Source organism: Solanum dulcamara, chromosome 4, assembly GCF_947179165.1.
Source record: "Solanum dulcamara chromosome 4, daSolDulc1.2, whole genome shotgun sequence".
Classification (NCBI taxonomy): Eukaryota; Viridiplantae; Streptophyta; class Magnoliopsida; order Solanales; family Solanaceae; genus Solanum; species Solanum dulcamara.
In genome coordinates, this window is record NC_077240.1 from 15275647 (window position 1) to 15297155 (window position 21509).

The 21509-nt window shown below is 34.9% G+C and overlaps 3 protein-coding genes and 1 non-coding gene across 7 annotated transcripts; 3 read left to right on the forward strand and 1 right to left on the reverse strand.

The window, feature by feature from the left end:
* Positions 1–223: 223 nt before the first annotated feature.
* Positions 224–8183, forward strand: LOC129886547 (uncharacterized). 2 transcript variants are annotated; one of them, XM_055961264.1, is made up of 15 exons: positions 224–542; positions 1680–1738; positions 1912–2017; positions 2122–2231; positions 2366–2434; positions 3612–3756; positions 4010–4446; positions 4750–5288; positions 5367–5431; positions 5915–6018; positions 6250–6354; positions 6444–6583; positions 6685–6813; positions 7275–7427; positions 7532–8183. In XM_055961264.1, exons 1-15 carry the CDS (start codon positions 344–346, stop codon positions 7683–7685), a joined length of 2514 nt encoding a protein of 837 aa, XP_055817239.1. In that variant the 5' UTR covers positions 224–343; the 3' UTR covers positions 7686–8183. The 2 variants fall into 2 exon arrangements, with proteins under 2 accessions (XP_055817239.1, XP_055817240.1); XM_055961265.1 differs by having other exon boundaries at positions 226–542; positions 1915–2017; positions 5939–6018.
* Positions 8184–8810: 627 nt separating this feature from the next.
* LOC129884033 (pentatricopeptide repeat-containing protein At2g46050, mitochondrial) lies at positions 8811–10655 on the reverse strand. The gene has a single exon (XM_055958411.1). The coding sequence runs from the start codon at positions 10653–10655 to the stop codon at positions 8811–8813; it is 1845 nt and encodes a 614-aa protein (XP_055814386.1).
* A 3575-nt stretch (positions 10656–14230) lies between these two features.
* On the forward strand, positions 14231–14304 carry TRNAV-AAC (transfer RNA valine (anticodon AAC)). The gene has a single exon. It is a non-coding gene; the product is annotated as a tRNA-Val (tRNA).
* A 154-nt stretch (positions 14305–14458) lies between these two features.
* On the forward strand, positions 14459–18988 carry LOC129886548 (probable E3 ubiquitin-protein ligase RHB1A). 3 transcript variants are annotated; one of them, XM_055961266.1, is made up of 5 exons: positions 14459–14708; positions 16797–16947; positions 17630–18005; positions 18114–18223; positions 18537–18988. In XM_055961266.1, the coding sequence occupies exons 2-5, from the start codon at positions 16882–16884 to the stop codon at positions 18558–18560; spliced, it is 576 nt and encodes a 191-aa protein (XP_055817241.1). In that variant the 5' UTR covers positions 14459–14708; positions 16797–16881; the 3' UTR covers positions 18561–18988. The 3 variants fall into 3 exon arrangements, with proteins under 3 accessions (XP_055817241.1, XP_055817242.1, XP_055817244.1); XM_055961267.1 differs by having other exon boundaries at positions 14459–14664; XM_055961269.1 differs by lacking the exon at positions 14459–14708 and adding an exon at positions 15337–15978.
* The last annotated feature ends 2521 nt before the right edge of the window (positions 18989–21509 follow it).

The window sequence follows — 21509 nt, forward strand, 5'->3', positions numbered from 1 at the left end:
TATAAAAAAAAATAATAAAAAGTATAGTTCAAATTATATTCTTAAATATTTTTCTTTGCCTCACAAATTTGATTAATATAAAATAGGGGAGTATTATTTTAGTCCAAATTCAAGAAACTAACAGTCAACCCTGGAAATCCAAGAAAATACGCAAAACATTCACCTAATTTAATATTTTTTGTACAATTTATTATATACCCAAAGATTTAATTCAGTAAATTCCAAGTTGGAATGTTTTTCCTTTTCTAATGTATATTTATAGGTACAGCGTTAAGAGGAGAATGATTCAATAAAACATCCTCATTCTGTACTAAAGAATCAGCTTCGAAAAGGGGAAACAAACATGTTTTTGGTTCTGGGTCATTCTTGTTCGAATCTTTTTCTTGTATTTGTAGTATTTACAGTTACTTGTTTTAGTTCTTGTTGTGTTTTGTATGGAGAACAAGTCCAAGGTGGGGATGGTCCGCACAAGAGTGTCACTCTATCTAGCTTCATATATGCAACTACTGTGCTCAAACCTTATGAATGGCGATACATTAGTGGTAATTTATTGCATCAGTTGATTAAAGTTCGTTTTTTAGCCCCTTTTTCTCAAAGGGGGTTTTGATTCTCTTTTCTTGTTTTTGAGAGGGTTGTTGTGGTATGTGAATTTTAAGTTTCATTCTGGTGAATGTTCCGGGACCAAGACGAAATTTGGGATATTGGGTTTTTGATTCTTTTAGAATTCTTGATATCTTGCTTTATTTGGATGATTTTCTGTACTTGCTGCTATTTCTTGTATTCATCAATGCAAGAATAGATGAATGTAGTGAGAGATGTATGAGAGCGATAGTTCGAGTTGCTTGTTTCGTTTTTGAGTTGTTTTAACTGATTGATGGTCTATGGATCACTTGTTTCACTGATGTATCAGTTGCACTGGGGTGGGGTGGGGGGAGTTTGATGGAGCAGAGGGGGGATTCTGGGACCTCCACGAAATTTGGGATATTGGGGTTTGATTCTTTTAGAATTCTTGATATCTATTTGTTGTATTCATCAATGCAAGAATAGATGAATGCAGCTAGAGATGCATGAGAGCAATATTTTGAGTTGCTTGTTTCATTTTTGAGTAGTTTTAACTGATTGATGGTTATGGATCACTCGTTTCACTGATGTATCAGTTGATTTGATGTAAACATGTAATCGCTTGTTCTGATTCAATCAACCGGTTATGTTTATTTATTCTTTTTAATATTTCCTTAGTTACAAAAGAAAATATTCCTTAGCCATGAGCTGCTCTCTCTGTTATTCAGCAGTTGTTGATTTAGCTTGTCCTCTGCCTTCAGTGTATGTAATGTTTAATTATTAATTACTCCATTCTAGCTATCTTGGTTTTGTTTGTGAAGTATCAGTATTTACATCTATCTATGTAAATTTTGAAAACTGTTGTTTTTTATAGGCAGATTAGTGCTATCTTATTTTTTAGTCTCTCAGTTTTTCAAATGTTTCCTATCTGGATTTCCTTATTTGATGGCCCTCTTTAGCGAAATCACGTCTTTTTGCTTCGATTGCATCACGGATAATTGTGCGAGGAAGTATTAAATGCAAAATATACTGTGTTGTAACTTCAAACAGTTGACAGTAAGGTTTCTTTCTTTTTTCATTAATGGCTTACTGGTTTTGGTTTCCATGCCTTTCTGCAGTGGACTTACCACCATGGTTCTCTTTGGTGACTATTTCTTTGGAGTCCAATGTTGGCGTTGTAAGTGCATGACCAAAACTTTCATCATTGAAATGTTCTGCTTATAACTTTGTAACCTCTTTTTGGTTGTCTTCAATATGATAATGCAATTTGCTCCTTTTGCCCACTAAACCGTGCTTCTAATCCCAATAATTATCCTTTTACAATCTTTAATTCCTGAATCTAACTGCAAGCAGGACCTGAAAAGAATAGGAAAAGTAAGTACTTTGCCAATGATCTGCTTCCGAGAAGGGAGTCCGCCCCTTCCAGATGTTTATAACACTTCTCTTACGGGTCTAGGTACAAAAATTCTCTCAACTCACTGAGCATGCCAAATCATTTGGCCATGATTACTTCATAGCAGGATGTCACCACAAACTAATAATATTAGTTTTTCTCTGTAGTGATAGACCATATTTCCAATAGTTCCTTTGGAGGATCACAAGATCTTCATATTGTTGAGAAGTGCTATCCCATGCAGAAAAGTATATCCTTGATGTTGACAAATGAGCAGGTTTATTCTTAACTTTCTAATATATTTGGGCTAGTTTCTTCTTTGTAGTATACTTGCTTCTCCATTTGAGATATAAACTTCTTTTCAGTGGTAGTATGCATGTTTTCTTGGGTTTGAAATAAGTTTTTTCACAGATTCATCCAGGAATATGGTATTTTGGGCTATTTAATGGCATTGGACCTATAAGGACACAATCAAAAATGGTACTTGCTCTAACTTATTTATATTCCACATTTTAGCCAATACCTTTTGCGCTTCTTTCTTGTGGACATTTCTATTTGAGTTTTCAACATATGATCATATAGGCATTATCTATTTATTTAAATGATCTTCTGATATATCCAAAATTTCTCTCTGGACATCTCTATGTGATCAATTAATACCCTGTGTTTGTTAAGTTTTAGTAACAGAATTGGACTCAATTTTCTCTCCCATTTACTACAGAGATAATAATCAAATTATCACTACATTTATTCCTTTTTCTACTTAGCCGGTGGAAGTAAAAGAGGAAATGCCTGCTACTTCTCTTCTTTGGCTTGAACCTAAAGGATAGTGCAAAGTGAAAGAGGAGAGCTAACATGATTGATCTTGTTTGGGGTTACAAATAAGGGAAGGGAGATAAAGTGGAGGACATGTTAAACATTCACATGAGCTCTTTCAGTAGCTCAAAAAGAGTGACTTTGACTTCCACCAGCCCTTTTGCTACTGAACCTTGGAGAAATAGCTTGCACCTGCTCTTTTGAGGTTGGCATGCATTTTATGAAACTAGTGAAAAGGATATCTAAGTGGAAAAAGCTTAGGAAGTGGTAGATTGGTGAGAACGTTGTAGTTTATGTTGCTAATAAAGGAACAACGCCGCTAGGTTAAGAATGGGCTAAGCAATCTGCCAAAGCTCTGAGATACGAGTATATATTAGCAAGGAAGTGTTCCACCTGAGAGAGAAGCCTGCTCTCTTCCTTTTGGGACAGTTGTTCGTGAGGAGGGATTTGATTCATACTGAAAATTGTTTCCTCCAAACTTGTAATGAGACTTTCCTCTGTAAATACTTGCCAGCAGTTTCACTTCTTTGTAATACAATACCAATTTACCAATCAAAACAACATAAATTGTTTCCTCCAAAAGGTAGCAGTTGTGTCTTAAGTTCCACTGGATTGTTTACTTGCATGATGAAGATTATTGTTCCTTTGTCATAACAATGAATGAAATACTACTCTTATCAATAAACCTGCAGATTCTAAGAATCTAATCTCACTCTACCCACCCTTGGAGTCAAGCATACTGCTATGAAAGAAATATCATTCTTTTAAAGTCCTAATACCATCATTAAAATTGTTTAATATCTTAGGTAGCTAATATCTGGTGACTGATTTCTCTTTGCAGATTAATCGAGGACATTCATACTCATTCAGTGGTAATATTACCGTGGAAGGCTGTACAAATTCAGCTATGCTGGGCAAATTCTGCAACCAAACAATTAGTTTACTCTCATGTTCGGATACCTATATATCTCCTGAAAGTGGAATAGGTAGTCAATCTTGTTGAAGTGCATGACCATCTGCTTAATCTTTTAGAGAGAGTATACTTTTATTTACTTAATTATATGCAGGGGCCTGTTTCTTTTTTCACGGGGTGAAAATTCTTTTTGATAATAGGTGGTGGTGAGATTCGATCTCAGAACCTCTACCTGCTCTGATACCATCTCATCTAAAAGTTTAAGCTGTTAGAGAGAGCACACTTTTATTTACTTAATTATATCCTCAAATCTTATAAAACTGCAGCGAATATGACTCCCTGTGGAGGTACTGAGGAGAGCTGTCTTGACATTGCTGGGTCAAAAGTATACTCATTGGATGTAGTGAGTATTGCTGAGGAGATAATAATCACAGCATTAAATATCACGTTCACTCGATCACAGCATTCTAATGGAACTATCGGTAGCAGCGGAATTTCCCTGATGTGTTATGTTCGGCATGGGACTTTACCGCTGCCACAACTGTATGATTATTCTGCTGATATAAACAGATCCCCATTGGTCATACCTTTACCTAGACTTGGTCGTTGGTACATTAAAATTCAGCCAGCAAACCCATCAGAAAGCATGTCAACAATCCAAGAAATGAGCACTACAATATGCTATTCATTGGAATGGCAAGTACTTCAGTGTCCTGCGGATAAGGCCGGATTGAACTGTACAACAGCAAAATACACACTTCAGGTGGACTTTTAACGAGTTTGGCTGCTTCAGTCTTTCTCAAAACTTCTCATTAATTACGTATACTTGTTTACTTGCACATCATTATTGAACTTTTGATAACTCAATTTCCTGCATAATAAAAGAAAATGATACACTAGATGTACAGATACACATTTTTTCTTCCAATACAAATAGCACACATCAAAGCTGACCTGATTTGTTTGTGAATCTTTTCATGTCTTTTTTTTTGGGGGGGGGTGGGGTGGATCTTGAAATCGTAGCAGGACTGTCCATTAACCACCACCTCGTAATGGTTCTGTGCAGACGTTTCTGAGGAGAACCCCATATGTTGCTTTTGAATCCTATTATCTACCTATCAGTGAAGAAGTTTCCTCAGGCTCTGCTAGTTTTCCCTTGGGACCTCTTTTGAGTAATTCCTCTGATGGGGATATGAGGGATTACACTTGGACCTTTTTCCTTCTGGACGTTCCCGATGGTGCTGCTGGAGGAAATATCCATGTCCGCGTTGCATCAGAAGCAAAGATAAGTGGGGGAATATATGCCAGATATGGTGGATTTCCATCTCTTAGTAACTGGGATTACTTCTATGCTAACAGCACAAGCAACAGCAATGGCTCCATGTTTTTTAAGTTATATGATGCAAGTGATAATTCTGTTAGCTTTTATATCATATATGCTAGAGGAGGAACATGGAGTTTTGGGTTAAGGCACCCAATTTCAAACAGGCATAGTTCGGTAGTTGAAACTATCATGTCTATCTCACTAGAGAGATGCCCAGAGAAATGCTCTTCTCATGGGGCATGCAAGTCTGTGTTGGATTCAAGTGGTCTCACATTCTACAGGTTCGTATATGATGACTTCTGAGAATTAAGCTATTGGGTTCAATTCATGTTTTCATGCAATAAATCTGTCTTTTTCAGTTTCTGTGATTGTGATCGACGCAATGGAGGCTTTGATTGCAGTATTGAACTGGTTTCTTCTTCAGGTAAAGCATTGTGTTTTTGTGACTTTCGGATTTATGTCAGTGTCTTTAGCCATTTTAAGAGAACTGTTGCTACGTCCTTTGTTGTTTGTTTGTATATTTGAAAGTCTTCTTCACTTAGCACTTAAAATTTGAATCTGGAACTAGGCATTGCAGATTAGAGTAACCAGTTACTGTTGCACAATCAGTACTATCTCGAGTAAACCTGTCAGTTGATTCAATGTATGATAATATGAGGAGTAACATTTATGTGTTCTGAATGCTGATGGCTTGTTCTGATCATGATTCAGTTTAAGCCATTTGCAATTGCTGCATGTGTTTCACTGATAAAAATAAAGAACAAAAAATTGCAACATGTGTTTCAATATGCTCTCTGCTATTGCTAGTACACTCTTGATTACTATTTGTTTGCTTATGTTTTGCTAAAATTTTAACTCAGTAAGCTCTCATTAATAGCCAATTAATTATGCAATGGATCTTTTAAAGGACAAGTGCTGAAAACTCATGTAGGGCAAATGAGGCAATCGATTTCCCTTATTGCATCCAATGCTGCAGCTTTGCTCCCTGCTTACTGGGCCCTCCGTCATAAGGTGATATTAGCTAATCCAATAACATCCTAAGGCAATTGATTTCTTCTGATTGATGTTCAAGTGAAGAGGCTGTAAAAATCAGATATCTAGGGTTATATTTTCTGCAGACAAACTTTATCAGAGTGTGTATAATAATTTTTTTGTGGACAAGCGGATGAACTCGAGGTAGATTTATACCTTGGATTCTTCATTTTTCTATGTTTTTAAGGTAAACTCTCCTTTCTTCTGCAGGCATTTGCTGAATGGGTTCTTTACACATCAAGTGGTATCTCAAGTGGCCTGTATCATGCATGTGATGTTGGCACTTGGTGTCCATTGACCTTTCATGTCTTACAGGTATCACTCCTATGGATTTTGATATATTGCATTTTTTGCATCTGGTGGCTAAATAATCTAATGGTTTCCTTTTTGTCAACTGGCCCCAGTTCATGGATTTCTGGCTATCTTTCATGGCTGTTGTTAGTACTTTTGTATACTTGTCTACTGTTGATGAAGTTACAAAGAGGACGATTCACACTGCTGTTGCAATCCTGACAGCCCTCATGGCTGAAAGTGGACCAACCAGGTAAAGTTCATATGTCGCTTCCTCTTTTTCAATAGAAGTTTGGATGAGGCTTTCTAGTCATTGAACCGTTTGAATCAGCTTAACTTGGTCAACATTTACAGGTCCTCAAACATTATTCTTGTCGTGGCTATTGGTACTTTGGGTCTGTTCATTGGGTTCCTCATTGAATTCTTTACTCATCATAGATGGATTTCCTTTTCAACAGAAATTTGTTTGAACATGCTCAACAGGTAGGTGGATTTCTTGTTCTGAAAAATTTAGACTTGTAAATAAAGCTGAAAGATGCTATTTCATTTTTCATATATGATCACACTCTTATAGGAAAGATATGGTTTGCAAAATGTATGATCTTTATAGGATTACATTCAAAGGTCTCTTGCCAGTTACCGGTGGTAACGTGTTTTATTCATTAGAAATCAGATTACTACATGTTTCATTTATAACTGCTTTTGAACTAATACTGTCACCAACTCCGTACAGAATATTGAGGTCGAGCTTATGAAATTCTCTGAGAACTTAAGCTATACTCAAGCATATGATCCATGTTCCTCTTCCATAAGCCATAGTTACACTTTCACTTGTGAAGAAAGGGGGGGGGGGGGAAGGCAGCAGTGATTCTAGCAATAAAAATGTAAATTTATATATTTGTTTTAATTTCTAATAATTCAGCCAAGTATGATTTTGAATGCAGATGGGAAACTGTAAAAGCATGGATTCATAATTTGATTCGGTCACTTCTGAAGCGCTTTCGGTGGGGCTTTCTACTTGCGGGATTCACTGCATTAGCAATGGCTGCTATTAGCTGGAAACTAGAAACAAGTCAAAATTACTGGATATGGCACAGGTCCGAAGAGCTATAAAACATTTCTCCTACGCCTTTTTTACTTTCTCTCTCTCTCTCTCCTCTTCCTGTTTTTCTCTGACAACTTTCATTTGTTATTTCTGCAGTCTATGGCATGTTTCGATATATACTAGTTCATTTCTTTTTCTCTGTTCAAAAGCTACAGCAGTAAATTGTGAGAACGAACAACCTCGATCAGAGAACTATGAGTTGGCTCGGCAAAATTCTTTCAGTGGTAGTAACGAACGAGGTGGTAGATAGTTCATACTAGAATCTACTTTAGTCCAGGCACATAACATATAGAGGCTAGAGCTACTTGATGCTGAGAACGTACGATGAACTTCTCTCAGTTAGGCAGGTGATTAGTGGATAAGGAGAAGCAAATGTTTGTTAGTCGTTTTTAACAATCAAAAAAATAAATGTTTGTTAGTCGTTCTCAAATAGTTATTCTTTTTCTTCTTTAAATTTTTACTTGGCTGAGGGATACACCATTGGTGTCCTGTTTTATGTAACATTGTTTATAGGAAGCAAAAACAGAAAAGGTTTTGTGCAGTCAGGAAAGTTATAACTTACAATAGGGAAGATGAAAAGGGAAAGAAGATTGGTGCTAGGTATAGTAACTTTGTTTTATTCTTTCTCCGTGAAGTCAATACTGATGGCGGAGATGCAAGTTAGACCACACAATTCATATATTGAAGTCTGTAAAGAAACTGTTCCAATGAAGAGTCTTGTTTATAGAGTCACATATTTACTGTTGCATATGCTCACTGTTCAGTTGTTTGTACTATTAATTATGGTTTACCATATTGTTCTCTGTAGCAGATGTTATGTGAAATGGGTGAACCATGATAGTTTAGTATCAAAAGGAAGAGGAGGGAATATACTTTCTCTGAATGGAAGTTTGAATCTTCTCTTTATACAGATTGTAGTGAAGCTACAGGTAAAATCTGAGTTTCTTTCAGAAATAAATTTCTAGGGATAAGAAGTCAACATTATAGACAATCCCCCTTCACAATCTTACAAAAATGTATACTTTATATATCATGCACTTACGTTTCCATGAAAAGAGCCTCCATCCATCAAAAGGTTCTTTTGGCTTCCTGGAGGCCAACTGAAGCTTAGCGTTTCACTTGAGATCATATTAATGCATAGCAGTTAGATGGACAAAATTTTCTTGTGACATTGTGTGTAGAAGGAGGCTATAACATGATTCACACCACTGTTGTGCAGAGGTTTACCTTTCATTAATCAGTCTGGCAACCCTTGCCTTGCTCTTGCTACATATTCAATCTTACTCTGTTTCATAATTACATCCATTCCCCGTTCTCCTCCATTTTCATGCTAAAAGCACCAAGTGTTTGCAACTGCAGCAAAGTTTTTGTTGCTTCATGCTAATGTGTTGATTCCACGAGTAATAATTTCTATGCTACAGCCTGGCGACTTGTTATGCAACCTCTCTCTTGCCATTTCCCAGATCAAGGCTGCATCAGGCCAATGACTATCAGAGGCGCACAAGTTTGACATCAGGACGTAAGTAGCAGTATCATTTGGATCTATCAAGAAAAGCTTTTCTGCAGCCCCTTTGGCCAAGTTCATATTTCCATGGATTTTACAAGCACCAATGAAAGCCTTCAGGGCATCTGGTTGGGATTCAACTGGCATTGAGTTTAGAATTTCATAAGCCTCATTTAGAAGGCCTAATCGTCCAAAAAGATCTATGAGACAGGTATAGTGTTCTGAGCTTGGCATAATTTGGTAGTAATTAGTCATCAAACTGAAGTACTGCAGCCCTTTACTAAAGAGACCACCATGGCTACACGCAGAGAGAACCTCTAGAAATACTATGCTATCTGGCTTCACACCGTTTACCAACATTTCCTCAAAAAGTTGAATAGCTTCCTTTGAAAAGCCATGGGATGCATAAGCTCCAATCATTGATGTCCATGAGAAAAGATGTGGTACTTTTATTGAGCTGAAGGACTGGTAAGCATGAGCTATACTACCACACTTTGAGTATGCATTTATCAATGCGTTTCCAAGTGATACAGAATTTGAGAATACATATTTTACTGCATAAGCATGAACTTGTACAGTTTCAGTGGCCATTGATAAGTTACCACACGAACTAAGAACACTAGCCAAAGTGAGCTCATCAGGAACAAAATCCTCTCTTAACATCCTTTTTAGTAGTTCCATAGCTTCCTTTCCATCTCCACGGCGTCCATAACCTACAATAATGGTGGTCCAAGAGACCACATTTCTGAAGGCCATCTCATCAAAAGCCTTGCGAGCATTGGGTATATGTTCACTCTTTGCATACATATCAATAAGTGCACTTTCAACCACCACATCCTTGTTAAGGCAAACTTTAATAACAAGTCCTTGGATCTGCCTACCTGTGTCATAAAACCCCATAGTGGCGCAGGAATTAAGTAGACTAGCAAATGTAAACTCATCCCCCTCAAATCCCTCCAATCTCATCAAATTGAATAACCAGAAAGCCTCTTCACCCAAATCATTCAGTACATAGCAAGAAACCATGACATTCCATAACACCAAATCAGGCGCCAAAACCCCATCAAGAACACACCTAGCCTCTCCAATCAACCCAAACTTTCCGTACAAATCAACAAGAGTGGCACCAAGAAAACAACTCTGATCATATCCCAACTTCACGATAACACAATGCAACACCTTGGCCAACCAAATACCACCACCCTTTAACTCCACACAAAGTCGGAGCAACCCACAGAAAGTAATGCAATCAGGAGACACCGATTCCATCAACATTTGCTTGAAATAACAGAAACCCAGATGATGATTCGTCTTTAAACACTCAGCAGAGTACCTTAAACCACATATCAACGTGTTCCAAGTTACAATATTTCTAACACACATTTCATCGAACAGCTTGCACGCATCAACAAGGTCCTTGCATTTTACATAAACTTGCAATAGCTGATTTCCCAGGGAAAGAACGTTGGCCATACCCAACTTAATTATATTTCCATGTATATGTCTGCCTTCATCAAGATTGCCCATTTTTGCTGACATTTTAAGTGCATTGGAAATGCAAGTATAGAATTTACATGAATCATTATTACGATTCAGCTCAAAAATAGGAACTGAAGCTAAAAGTGAACTACTATTGGCAACAATTGTCGATAGAAATAATAACTGCTGATTGAAGTAAATCGTCGGAATTGGAATATAGCGGCATTTGATAATCATGGATTGCAGAAAACAGCCCCTCTTGAAACAGAGATCAAGATTGAGCAATTTTCTTGTACTGTTTAATGTTTTGAGTTTTTTTTGTTTTTTGGGGGGTTTGTCGTGCAGGCCCCACTTAGGAAAAGTGCTCCAAGGATTTTTTTAGGAAAGATTTGATTTGATGGGGTAACAAATTTAATTTTAAAAAATTTAACAAACACTAATTAAGAATTTGAACCAATATAAAACCAAACTTACATTTTAGAATATGTCTTATCTTGAATTTAATTATATAACAATCAAATACGGAACACATTTAATTTCAAATTTTATACTATTGAAATAAGCCGTAATCCCTTTGACCAAACGTCCCAGGTGATTTAATGCGGCTGTGATTCACCAATCGAATACTGAACACATATTTGCCATATCTTAATATCATATAGTATTAAGATATAAATGGACGGCAGCAGGAATGTGACTTTGCCTAAAGGTCATGAAGAAAGAAGAATTGTTTGTTTCACTAAATATTAGTATTATTATGGGTATAATATAAGATAAAATAGTCAGCCGCAATGCATCACCATTAATTTATAAGTGGTTGTCTTTTTAAGCAACTTGGTACAATGTTGACAAGAATGTCAATCACTTGTCAGTGCAATTGCCATTAATTCAAATATATACATTGATGGATGCAACTTTAAATAATTTCACCTAACAATTTTTTTCACTTTATCTCCTGTGTTACGGCAGCCGGCAAAGGAGGCGGCCTCTACCATGCGTCAAGAATATAAATTTAGCTGAGCCTCCATAGGAATACAGAATATTGAGTAAAACATTAAATTGAATTTTTTCATTGCAAATGTAAATATAATCAACCTTAATGTAAATATCTAAAATTGGGTGAGAATTTCAGTGGGGATATTTAAATGAAGGAAAAATATTTTATTTATGAACTCAAAAACTCTTGAATCTTACTTTAAGATCTATATATTTTTTTGTATTTTGTATTTTATGTATTTTTTTGTGTATATCTAATAACCTAACAACATTCCTATTTATAATAGTAAGAAATCAAACTAAATTAGGACTAGAAAATCTATTTCTATATAAACTAGAACAAACAAATTTTAACTAGATATGAATTAAATAAATATCAAATAACAAATCCTAAACAACTTAGGATTCTTACCCCAACTTTGAATTATTATTCCAACACTAAATATAATCGAAATTTTTCATTACAAATTTAAATGTAATTGAACCTTAGCGCGAATATCTCAAATCGGTTGAGAAATCAAAAGACAAAGGAGGTAGGTGGCCTCTATTGGGTGATTTCAAGGGATCATACAGTTTAATTATAAATCCTATTCATAATTAGAAATCATGTTATGACTGCGTGCGATGAGACATTACTATTAGTGGCGGATTCTTATTTTCTACCATCAGCGGGGTGTTTGAAAAATAATAAAATAATTTCTAGAATTTGAACATGAAATCTCCTAATTAAATCATTGAATCAACCTTTAATCTTTTGTTCAGGTGATACAATATATATATATATGAGGCTAAAGTCTCACAGAATCGTGTCTTTAACAATCGAGACTTTAGCTAAATCAATGCTTTATGTTGCAATATGTCCTTTTTCCTTTTCAGTTAAAGTTGTAATATGTCTACCATATACATTCTTGTCCACACTTCAATTTGCTCATTGTGTTGTTAACACTGTACTTACCAAACATCATTTTGTGTAAGTTTACAAGTAAAATAGGCAGAATGACTTGAGAGACTCTTGTATTTGGTTTCAGTTGTCACCTGAACCCTTTTACTTACGATTTTGCCAAGTAAACACTTAAAATTATTAAAATGCGTTCTTTTAAACTCCTCTGACCATTAGTGTCTCAGAATCGCGCTAACGTGGACAACACATCACTATCCACATTAGAATAAAAATGTCACATGGATAAAAATTGTCACATCATTTTTATCATTATAAATATTATTTTCTAAAAAAAATATCTCAAATTCATCTCCAAAATTAGCCTTTTGAAACTGATTCATCGAAAAAAATGTCTCTCCAGCCACTTTATTCAAAGTTAGTCACCGCCGACGAATTGTTTGGCTGAAACTGGATTGGAGTAAAAGTTTATCTTCCTTTTCTTTCTTGATTTCTTTAATTAACTAGAATAAATCTTAATCTTTCCCAAACTTTCATTTTTTTTCTCTCTTCTAAACTTTTTCATCTATTTGCTATTAAACTCTTGTTTTCTCTCTTCTTTGTTTCTTTTTCCTTTTTTTCTCTTGTAAATCTCTAAAAGTAAAGCAGTCATCAAGCCAGATCTAGTTTCATAGCTATCGATTCGCACCCGCGGGTCAAAAAAGACCAATAAAATCTCAATCGTATACTGAGGTGCTCCCCGCCGGTTGTTGGAACGATGCGAGCTGGGCCGGGTCTCGATTCAGAAAGATGAAGGGCCCAAAAGTCTAAATAGGGGGTGCAAAATTCCCATCTCATTGGGGGCGGAAAACGAAGATACCACTACTTCGGCTCTTTGTTGGATCGCCGGCGCGAACACAATGTTCTCTGACCAGGTACAGGAACCAATTCGAATTTGGATCTTGACATGACGGTGATTTGAGCAAATTCCCCAAAAAATCCACGGGAACAATGAAAAAAAGGATATCTCGATAATGAAAACTATAGGGGGTTGTATTGGTGAGATCCAACGGTGAACAACTGCCCAAAAGAAAACCGCCTGGAAGTTCGTCTTTGCCCAAGTGTGAACGGCAGACGACTGACTTTGGAAGCGGAACACGAACCTATTTCCGCTATTTTCAGGTTCTTAGTGAGCGTAACGAAATCAAGGTTGATGATAAAGTCAGGGAAGTTTATGATAGAGAAAGGATGGAGAAAGATAAGAACTGAAGAAAAAGTGGGGGGAGGGAGGAGGGTGGGGAGCAATGGACGTGGCGGCAACGAAGAAGAAGAGGAACAATAAATGGGAATGAAAAGATTAAGAACTTTTCTCTTTTCTTTTATTAAATATTATATTTTGTTTTTTAATTTTAATATTTTTTTAATTAAAATTTTGTCTTTCACTTGCTTTTAAACGCGTGTAATCATGTATTTCATCCAACTCAGCAAATAAGCGCCACATAATTTTTGTCAATGGTTAGAAGGATTTAAAAGAACTTGTTTTAATAACTTTAAGTGTTCACTTTGCAAAGTCGTAAGTAGAAGAGTTTTAGTGACAAATGGAGCCAAGTACAAGGATCTCCCCAAGTCATTCCGCCAGTAAATATGAGAAAGGTAGAATATACGCAAGCCTTATTTCTATCTTTATTGGGATAAAAAGATTATTTCTGATAGACCATCGGTTGAAAAGAAAAGTTTCCAAATAATCATATAAGTTGTATTTTATATGTTCACATGTTATTCTAAGAAGATAATTGAATATGGTTTTTGTAATGTTTTTTACTACGTAATGTAAACTACTATAGTATTTTTTCCTGTATCATACGTTATCGAGAATATCAATTATTAAAAGACCAAATAAGTTTTTAATTAAAAGACTTGTGGAAACCATTTTCAAAGAGGTGTCGTGGTGTAGTTGGTTATCACGTCAGTCTAACACACTGAAGGTCTCCGGTTCGAGTCCGGGCGACGCCATTTTTTAGCATATCAAGGTTTTTGCACGTTCCGAATTTTCTCCGCGGATCTTTTTTTTTTTTTTTTGTCTATTTCGACCCCTAAACTTTGTGCTATTGGCATTGAACTCCCTTCTCTATTAAAAAGGTGACAAACCAATGGAAGTAACCCCTTTTTTTCAGTTTTTTTCCTTGTATGCTCAAGTCAAGCAGCAGCCTTTAGGCCCTTTTTTTCTTGTTCATCCTACTAGTGTCTACTTACCATTTCAAGCTTATTCTTCCCCAAAAGCACAAATAAAAAAAGAATCTTTAGCAAGGTGAAGGTTCTGGTTTTCCCCTGTAGTTATTTCTGGTGTGCCACTGTCTGCTTTTGGAACTGAAGGTAGATTTTAGTTGATTTTTATGGGATACATTTAGAAACTGAAGGTGGGTGTAGTTAATTTTTATTTTTTTTGGTACTTCAATTTGGTGTGGTATTATTTCCTTTTCTGAACTGGAACTGTTTTTCCTCGAGGGGAGGGTCTACCGGAAACAACAATCTACTCTCCCCAGACCCCATTTTGTGTATTGCACTGGGTTTGTTGTTGTTGTACTTTTGATTGGGTGTTTTCTATTTATGAGGTGTCTTTTGTAGAGATTCTCTTTTTCATCCATCTTAGTTACCATTCCAAGCAGACTCCTTTTTTCAGAAGAATAAACAAGCAAAATATTTTGCGTGGTAAAGCTTCTGTTTTTCCTCCTTTTGTCTTCTTTCGAGTGTCTCAGTGCCTCTGTATGTAAGTCTTCTTGAAACTGAAAGTTTGTGTAATTTAACCTTCTGAATTCTATTCTGTCTGGTCTGTTGGTCGTGGGTTGTGTAAAGATTCTGTTTTTTTTCTGAGTTTGTCCTATTAATTTCTATCGCCTTTTAGCAAAACGGTTCTTTCTGGTGTGCCACTGCTTTTTAATGTGTTCTTTTGAAGCTGGAAGTGTTGCTAGCCAATTTATCTAAAATTTGTTGAACCCAACTAGTTTAAGACTGTGACATAATTATTTAAGTCTGGTCTATTAGTCAGTTTTTTTGTCTAATAGTTCAGTCTTTTCTGTGTTTCTACTATTAGGTCTCTTGTCTAGGTACAGGTGCTGTTTCTCCTCAGAGGATCTTTCTGGTGTGCCCTTGTCTTTGTATGTGTATGCTTCTGAGACTGAAAGTTGGTGCACTTAGAAATTCTGAAATGTTATTGTGTTTGGGTCTACTTATCAGGTTTTTTGTGTAGAGATTCTGTTTTCCCCGCTTTGCTAATATTTCACTTTTCTGAGTTAATGTTTTCTGAAAAGATTAGTTTCTTCGATATCATAGATGAATTTTGGTCCCCAGAACTATGGAATCAAGAGATTTGACTGCTAGTACTTGTTGGTCCTTTATTTACCTCAATAGTTTTTAAGGCCGGTATGGATTATAGCTTGTTTCTTAACGTCAGGGGAACTTCTGTACTTTGTTCAGTAATCGTTTGTTATGGTTAGAATACTCAAAGGAGTGTTAAACCTTATTGCTTTGTTTATTGTTGTTGCAATTTCCATTGCTTTTTCAAGATAGGTACCTGCTAACTCCCACTAGTATAGTTACCGGGTAGCTCCATCCACCAAGCCTAAGCAAATCGGAAAAAGAATCACCAAGTGTTTTTTTCTCTCCCAGGATTGAACCCTAGTCTCCAAGGTATGCACTCACCCCATTGACCATTAGAATACACCTTTGGGTAATTTTATAAGCGTGAGAATGCATATTACATCACTTGCTTCTCTAAGTCAGTCCCTGGGCAATCTTTGGAACATGTTCAGTACAAAGTCTCCATCTTGAAATGGGCGGGCTCAATTTTAACGGTGGACTACCAAGTCTATACATGGCCTTGTTTCTGTGACTATTATGGTGTTATTCCATAACTATTTTTAATTATGAAAATATTTAGTTGGGACTTGTGAGAGTTCTACATGGAATTGTAAAATAATTGTTGAACAAAAAGTCTGCTAATCTGTATTAACTATCCAACCGTTTATACAAAGAAGTGATTTTATCCACTGATCACATAATATGGACTCTTCAGTATCTTCCCTATATGGAGAGAAATGGAGAGAAAAATTCAGAAGAGAAAATGCACTTTTTCAAACTATAAACTAAGTACTTAGCTCACTTTGAGGGATAAGTTGATGCTAAACTGTTATAGCTGATGTGCTATGTTGCTCGGACTCTTCAAAAATGTCAAGGGGTGCGAGTCGAATTCTCCAAAAGTAGTGTATTTTTGGAGAATCCAACACGGGTGCGGCATCGAAAGTGAAGAGTCCGTGCAACTTAGCTGATGTGTACTACGTTGGATCAAAGTAGTTTTATGTTCTTCTTTCAAGAAGCTCTTTTGTGTGGTATTCTTGATCCTGGTCTTCTTTTTGAATTTCTATGTTACCTTACTCGCTGTTAACCATTCATTTCTTTTTGTGCCTGTATAATTCTAAATGCCCATCTCTTCTTTTGCTTTTCTGCAGTGGATTGTCCCTCTTCATACGGACAGAGAAGGTAATGTGTTGGGAAATAAGACATATACTTGGATAACTAAACTAGCTGCAAGGGATGGGTGGTTGTTGTTGCTCTTCAAGGAAGCCTCCCCAGCTTCATGGGACACCAGTATTTTACTATGTTAGTAATCTGCTCCAATCATTCTACATATTGAAACATGCAACTAGCTTAAGCGCTTTTAAATTTTGTCCTGTTAATTCATTTACTTGCTGTATCCTTGTGCTATTTGCACTTGTCTATGTTTGTTAATTAGTATCATATTTCTTAAAATGGTAGCTCATTGAATTGTAAGTGTGATCCCTGCTCAGGCAGTTTTTTATTGCCTTTATGGTACTTTGTCCAATTGACTTGACACGAGATTTCACATTTTTAAGTGTACGAAACACTCCTTTTTACCATTTGATTGGTTTATCATTAATATTGCATTGCTACAGCTCATGCATTCTGCTATTAAGCATCACTTAAAAGAGATTTACCAATTTTATCTAGGGAGAAACTTAAATATTTGTATCAGTTCGTGGTTCCTTATAAACCTGAACACAGTGGATGTTTTCCAGGATAAAGCTCAAACTTGTAGGAAAAAGAACGCAACAGATTTCATTATCAAAAAAAGAACGCAACAGATTTTGTATACACTATACTCTTCTGAAGTCATGTCAATCAGTTTTACTACTCATGTCCTATGCAGATGGACTGGCACTTTGTTCATTGATGTCTTTTCTAATCTTCTAATGTAGTCTTTTTGTTATGGCATTCTTTTATTCTCAAACTCTTACCATAGATTTCAATCTCCTTTCTGCAGTTTCCACCAGCTTCTGAAGAGTACGAGTCCCTGACATCTGATGATAGTGCTGCTATTGCATTTACCTCTGACCTCCAGGATGATTTTAACCTAGATAGATCAACACCGGACACTTACCGATCTCCTCCTGCACCAATTCCATTTGAAGTAGTTTTGGGGCATCCACAGTCAAGAGGTTCCCAGTTCACAGATGAAACAGTAATTCAACATAGCTATGAGATAACTACTTGTAAAGATATTAAATTATCTGATCGCAAAGCTGAAACGAAGTCTCTTCTTGCCTCCCTAAAGAAAACAGGGATTGACCTTGTAAAAGCTAATCCACCTATTATTAAATCAGCAGAAGAAGAGGATGTTTGTCCTACTTGCCTTGAAGGTATTTGCCCTCCTCCCCTCCACCTTTTTCTTCTTTATTTGCTATATAATCAACCTGCTTGTGATTGGCTGAAGTCTGAGTGTCTATATTTTGCACTTGTTTTTTCAGAATATGATTCCGACAATCCAAGAATAGTCTCAAAATGTAACCACCATTTTCATCTTTCATGCATCCTTGAGTGGATGGAAAGAAGTCGAACATGCCCAATATGCAATCAGGTTTACTTTGTTTTCCTTTTCACCCCCCCCCCCCTCCCCCCGCCCACAATTCCTTTTTCTATCTTCCTCTGTTTGTGTCATCATTTTTCCAGGAAATATATGAGGAGAACGTCTTAAAAGGATGAAGGTTTCTGTTGATTCATTTTACTGCTCTTCATTATCGTTGCCATTTGAAAACAAACCACGTTCAAGCTCCTTTGATACCTTTAATGTCTTGATTATCAAATCTAAATTATTATTTTTTTTGAAGAATATATTATCTTGGTTGCTGAGATCCATAAAGTGAGCAAGACTGTTGATTTTCTTGGTGCAGGAAATGATATATGAAGCTTTATGAAACTTTTCTAATCAAAAATTCCTTAGCTGGTTGTTGTCCGCACCTGCCTATACAAGCAGTACAACCACATGAAGCTGTTATTTTCACTTGGTGGCTTGGCCTGTATTCACTTCTTCGCTCATAAAAGTGTAAATTCTTCTATGTATATGAAGCTTATGTTAGTAAATCCCACCCTCGATGAAGATGCGAGCTGCATATATGCTGAAGGGTAATTTGCAGCCGAAGAACAAAAAGAAGCTGTAGTTTTTCATTGGATGTCCGGAAGATTAAATTCTGAAAACGCGTGTTTTTGGTCATGCTTCTTCTGAGTTCCAAGTGTTGTACAATGAACTCTTTTTGTTGTTGTAATTTTATGTTCGATTGCTGTACAGATTCTTCTTCTGTCAAAGATTATGTCAATGGCATAGTCCGCAAGTTTTATGGGCTCATTTGATGATCCTTGTCTTGTCTCTTCTGTTAAATTACGTTTACCCTACTTAGAACTAAAAAGTAGTACCAAGTATATTGTCCCACATTTTCTCTTATTGACTCGAACCCACAGCCTGAAGTTGGAGGCGGAAAAGATGTTTATCATCTTAGTAACCCCTCTTGTCAGTCAGTCTTGTAATTAAAGATTGACAATTATCCATTAATGTTGTACTACCTATGAGTCTTGGTTGTATAATAACAACAACTACGCCCAAAAGCCTCAATCCAAAGTAAGTCGGATTGACTAAATGAATCCTCACATTTACTACTAACATGTGATGAGGATGCATTTACTTAGTCGAGGTATGCATAAGATGATCATGATCTTAGGCTGATATGACTTATGAGTTTACCTGAAAAGAAAATCCTATTTTTTTAGTGTGATAATTGGTGTCTCAAAGCTCTAATCCAAACAATGCTTTGACCTTTGACATTGACTTCATTCACCTCAATACCAATTTGGTTCTTTTCTTCTCTCTTTTTTTTTTTAAAGAATGAAAAGTTCGAAATAAATTATTAACTGTGATTATTGTTTTTGATTTTTTTTCTTCATTGAATCGTTTTTTTTTTCAAAAACTAAATTGCACATACATATAGGGGAATTCATTTCTTGTCCAATACAAAATTAAATATAAAAAATACTTTTAAAAAAGAAAAGCAATTTATTTTTCTGACTACGAATTTATGAAACCTCCCTTACTAATTTGAATTTGAAAAAAAAAATCATGTAAATTACACACGAAAATTTTGATATAGATATTTCGGAGCTAATGATTTAACAAGAAATAAGGGAGAAAGATATATCAATCAAGCTAATTTTCTATATTACCACATCAAATTTTTTGTTGAAAACTCTCATGTTATTATATATAAGTTAGTTTGACATGATTGTGTAAGAAATTGATTTATTATCAATACATAAAATTTATGATAAAGTCTATGTTTGTTAACCCCTATGAAAAAACTACTAACAATATAAACAATATGAGACGCTAACACGCCTAGGGAAAATACTTAATTAAATGTACACAACTTCATTATTGCATCCACAAGATGCACATTGGTCAAAGGTTTTCACCAACTTCGATTACCTAATCTAATTATTGCTTTTTAGAGTACTACTTTTCAAACATTATGAAAATACATGACCAACTACTATTTTATACTATATAAATATATATCAATGTTTTTATTTAGAGCTTAAATCAAAAGACATATTCTCCCTATTACATATTAACTCAACTTTTTTTAAAAAAAATCATTATTCAAAATAGTTGAATTGTTTAAAGTTCAAGAAAAAATTTTAAAACTTTTTTCATATTTACCCTTTCCATTAATGAAGTTTTGTAATTTCCTATGAATAAACTACACTACTTATAAAGTTATACTCTAATAAAAGACTACTTGTATTTATGATTTTACATTTAATCATTTTTATGATGCTGATTAAACAAAATTTTAATCAAATTTTATCTTTGAATATTTTTTTTAATATGTGTGCATTATCTTAGAAATTCAACTAATATGGAATATAGAGAGTACTATAGTATACTCTTTTCGTACATTTTTATTTATTTAGTATTGACTTAGCACATTTTTTGAGAAGCAATGACAATTTTATTATATTGCTCTTTGAATATAATAAATTCAATATTTTGATAACTGCGTTGAAAAATGACTATAATTAAGAATAAAAATAAATTATTTTTTAATTTTTTAAACTGAACAAATAAAAATAGATATTTATTTTTAATACGTGAAGAAATTAAAGTTAACGGAGGAAGTAATATATTGGAAATTGAGTTATCACTTACCACTTATAGTTGCAAGAATTATATATATATAACAAATAATGACTTTTGATTTTTAAGAAATATCTCATTATATTATACCAACACCTTATACATGTAGAAATATTAAAAAAGAAGTATAAACAATTACTTTTGTTAAGCAATTATATAAAAAAATATTTCAATAAAGATAAAGTAATCAAAGTTCCAACGCCGTCTAAATAATTAATTCAATTTGTACTAAATTATTTTCTACATTTGTTGAATTGTATATGTAACTATTTATTTCAGTATAATATTTTAATATTCTTTTTTATAAATACTACATGTCGTACTTGAATACCCAAAAAAAGTTGAAATATATCGCAAATACCATAATATACTATAATTTTAATATAATAATTCAATATGTATAGTAATATGTCCGACTTCAGTAATATCCATTGATAAGATTATCTATAGTAAACACAACTTGATGAGCTTAAAATGTTTAAATAAGAATTATTAATCAATTTTTATCTAACGTGACAATTTGGTATTTGACACACGAAATCTTTGTTTCAATTAAGAATCATTAATCATCTTTTTTTTAGGCTAAAAATTTATTCGTTGACATAAAAAAAGTCTGTTTCATGGGGTCCTCTTATTTTACCTTACCCTCTTGACTTCATTATATAATTGGATAAATTGA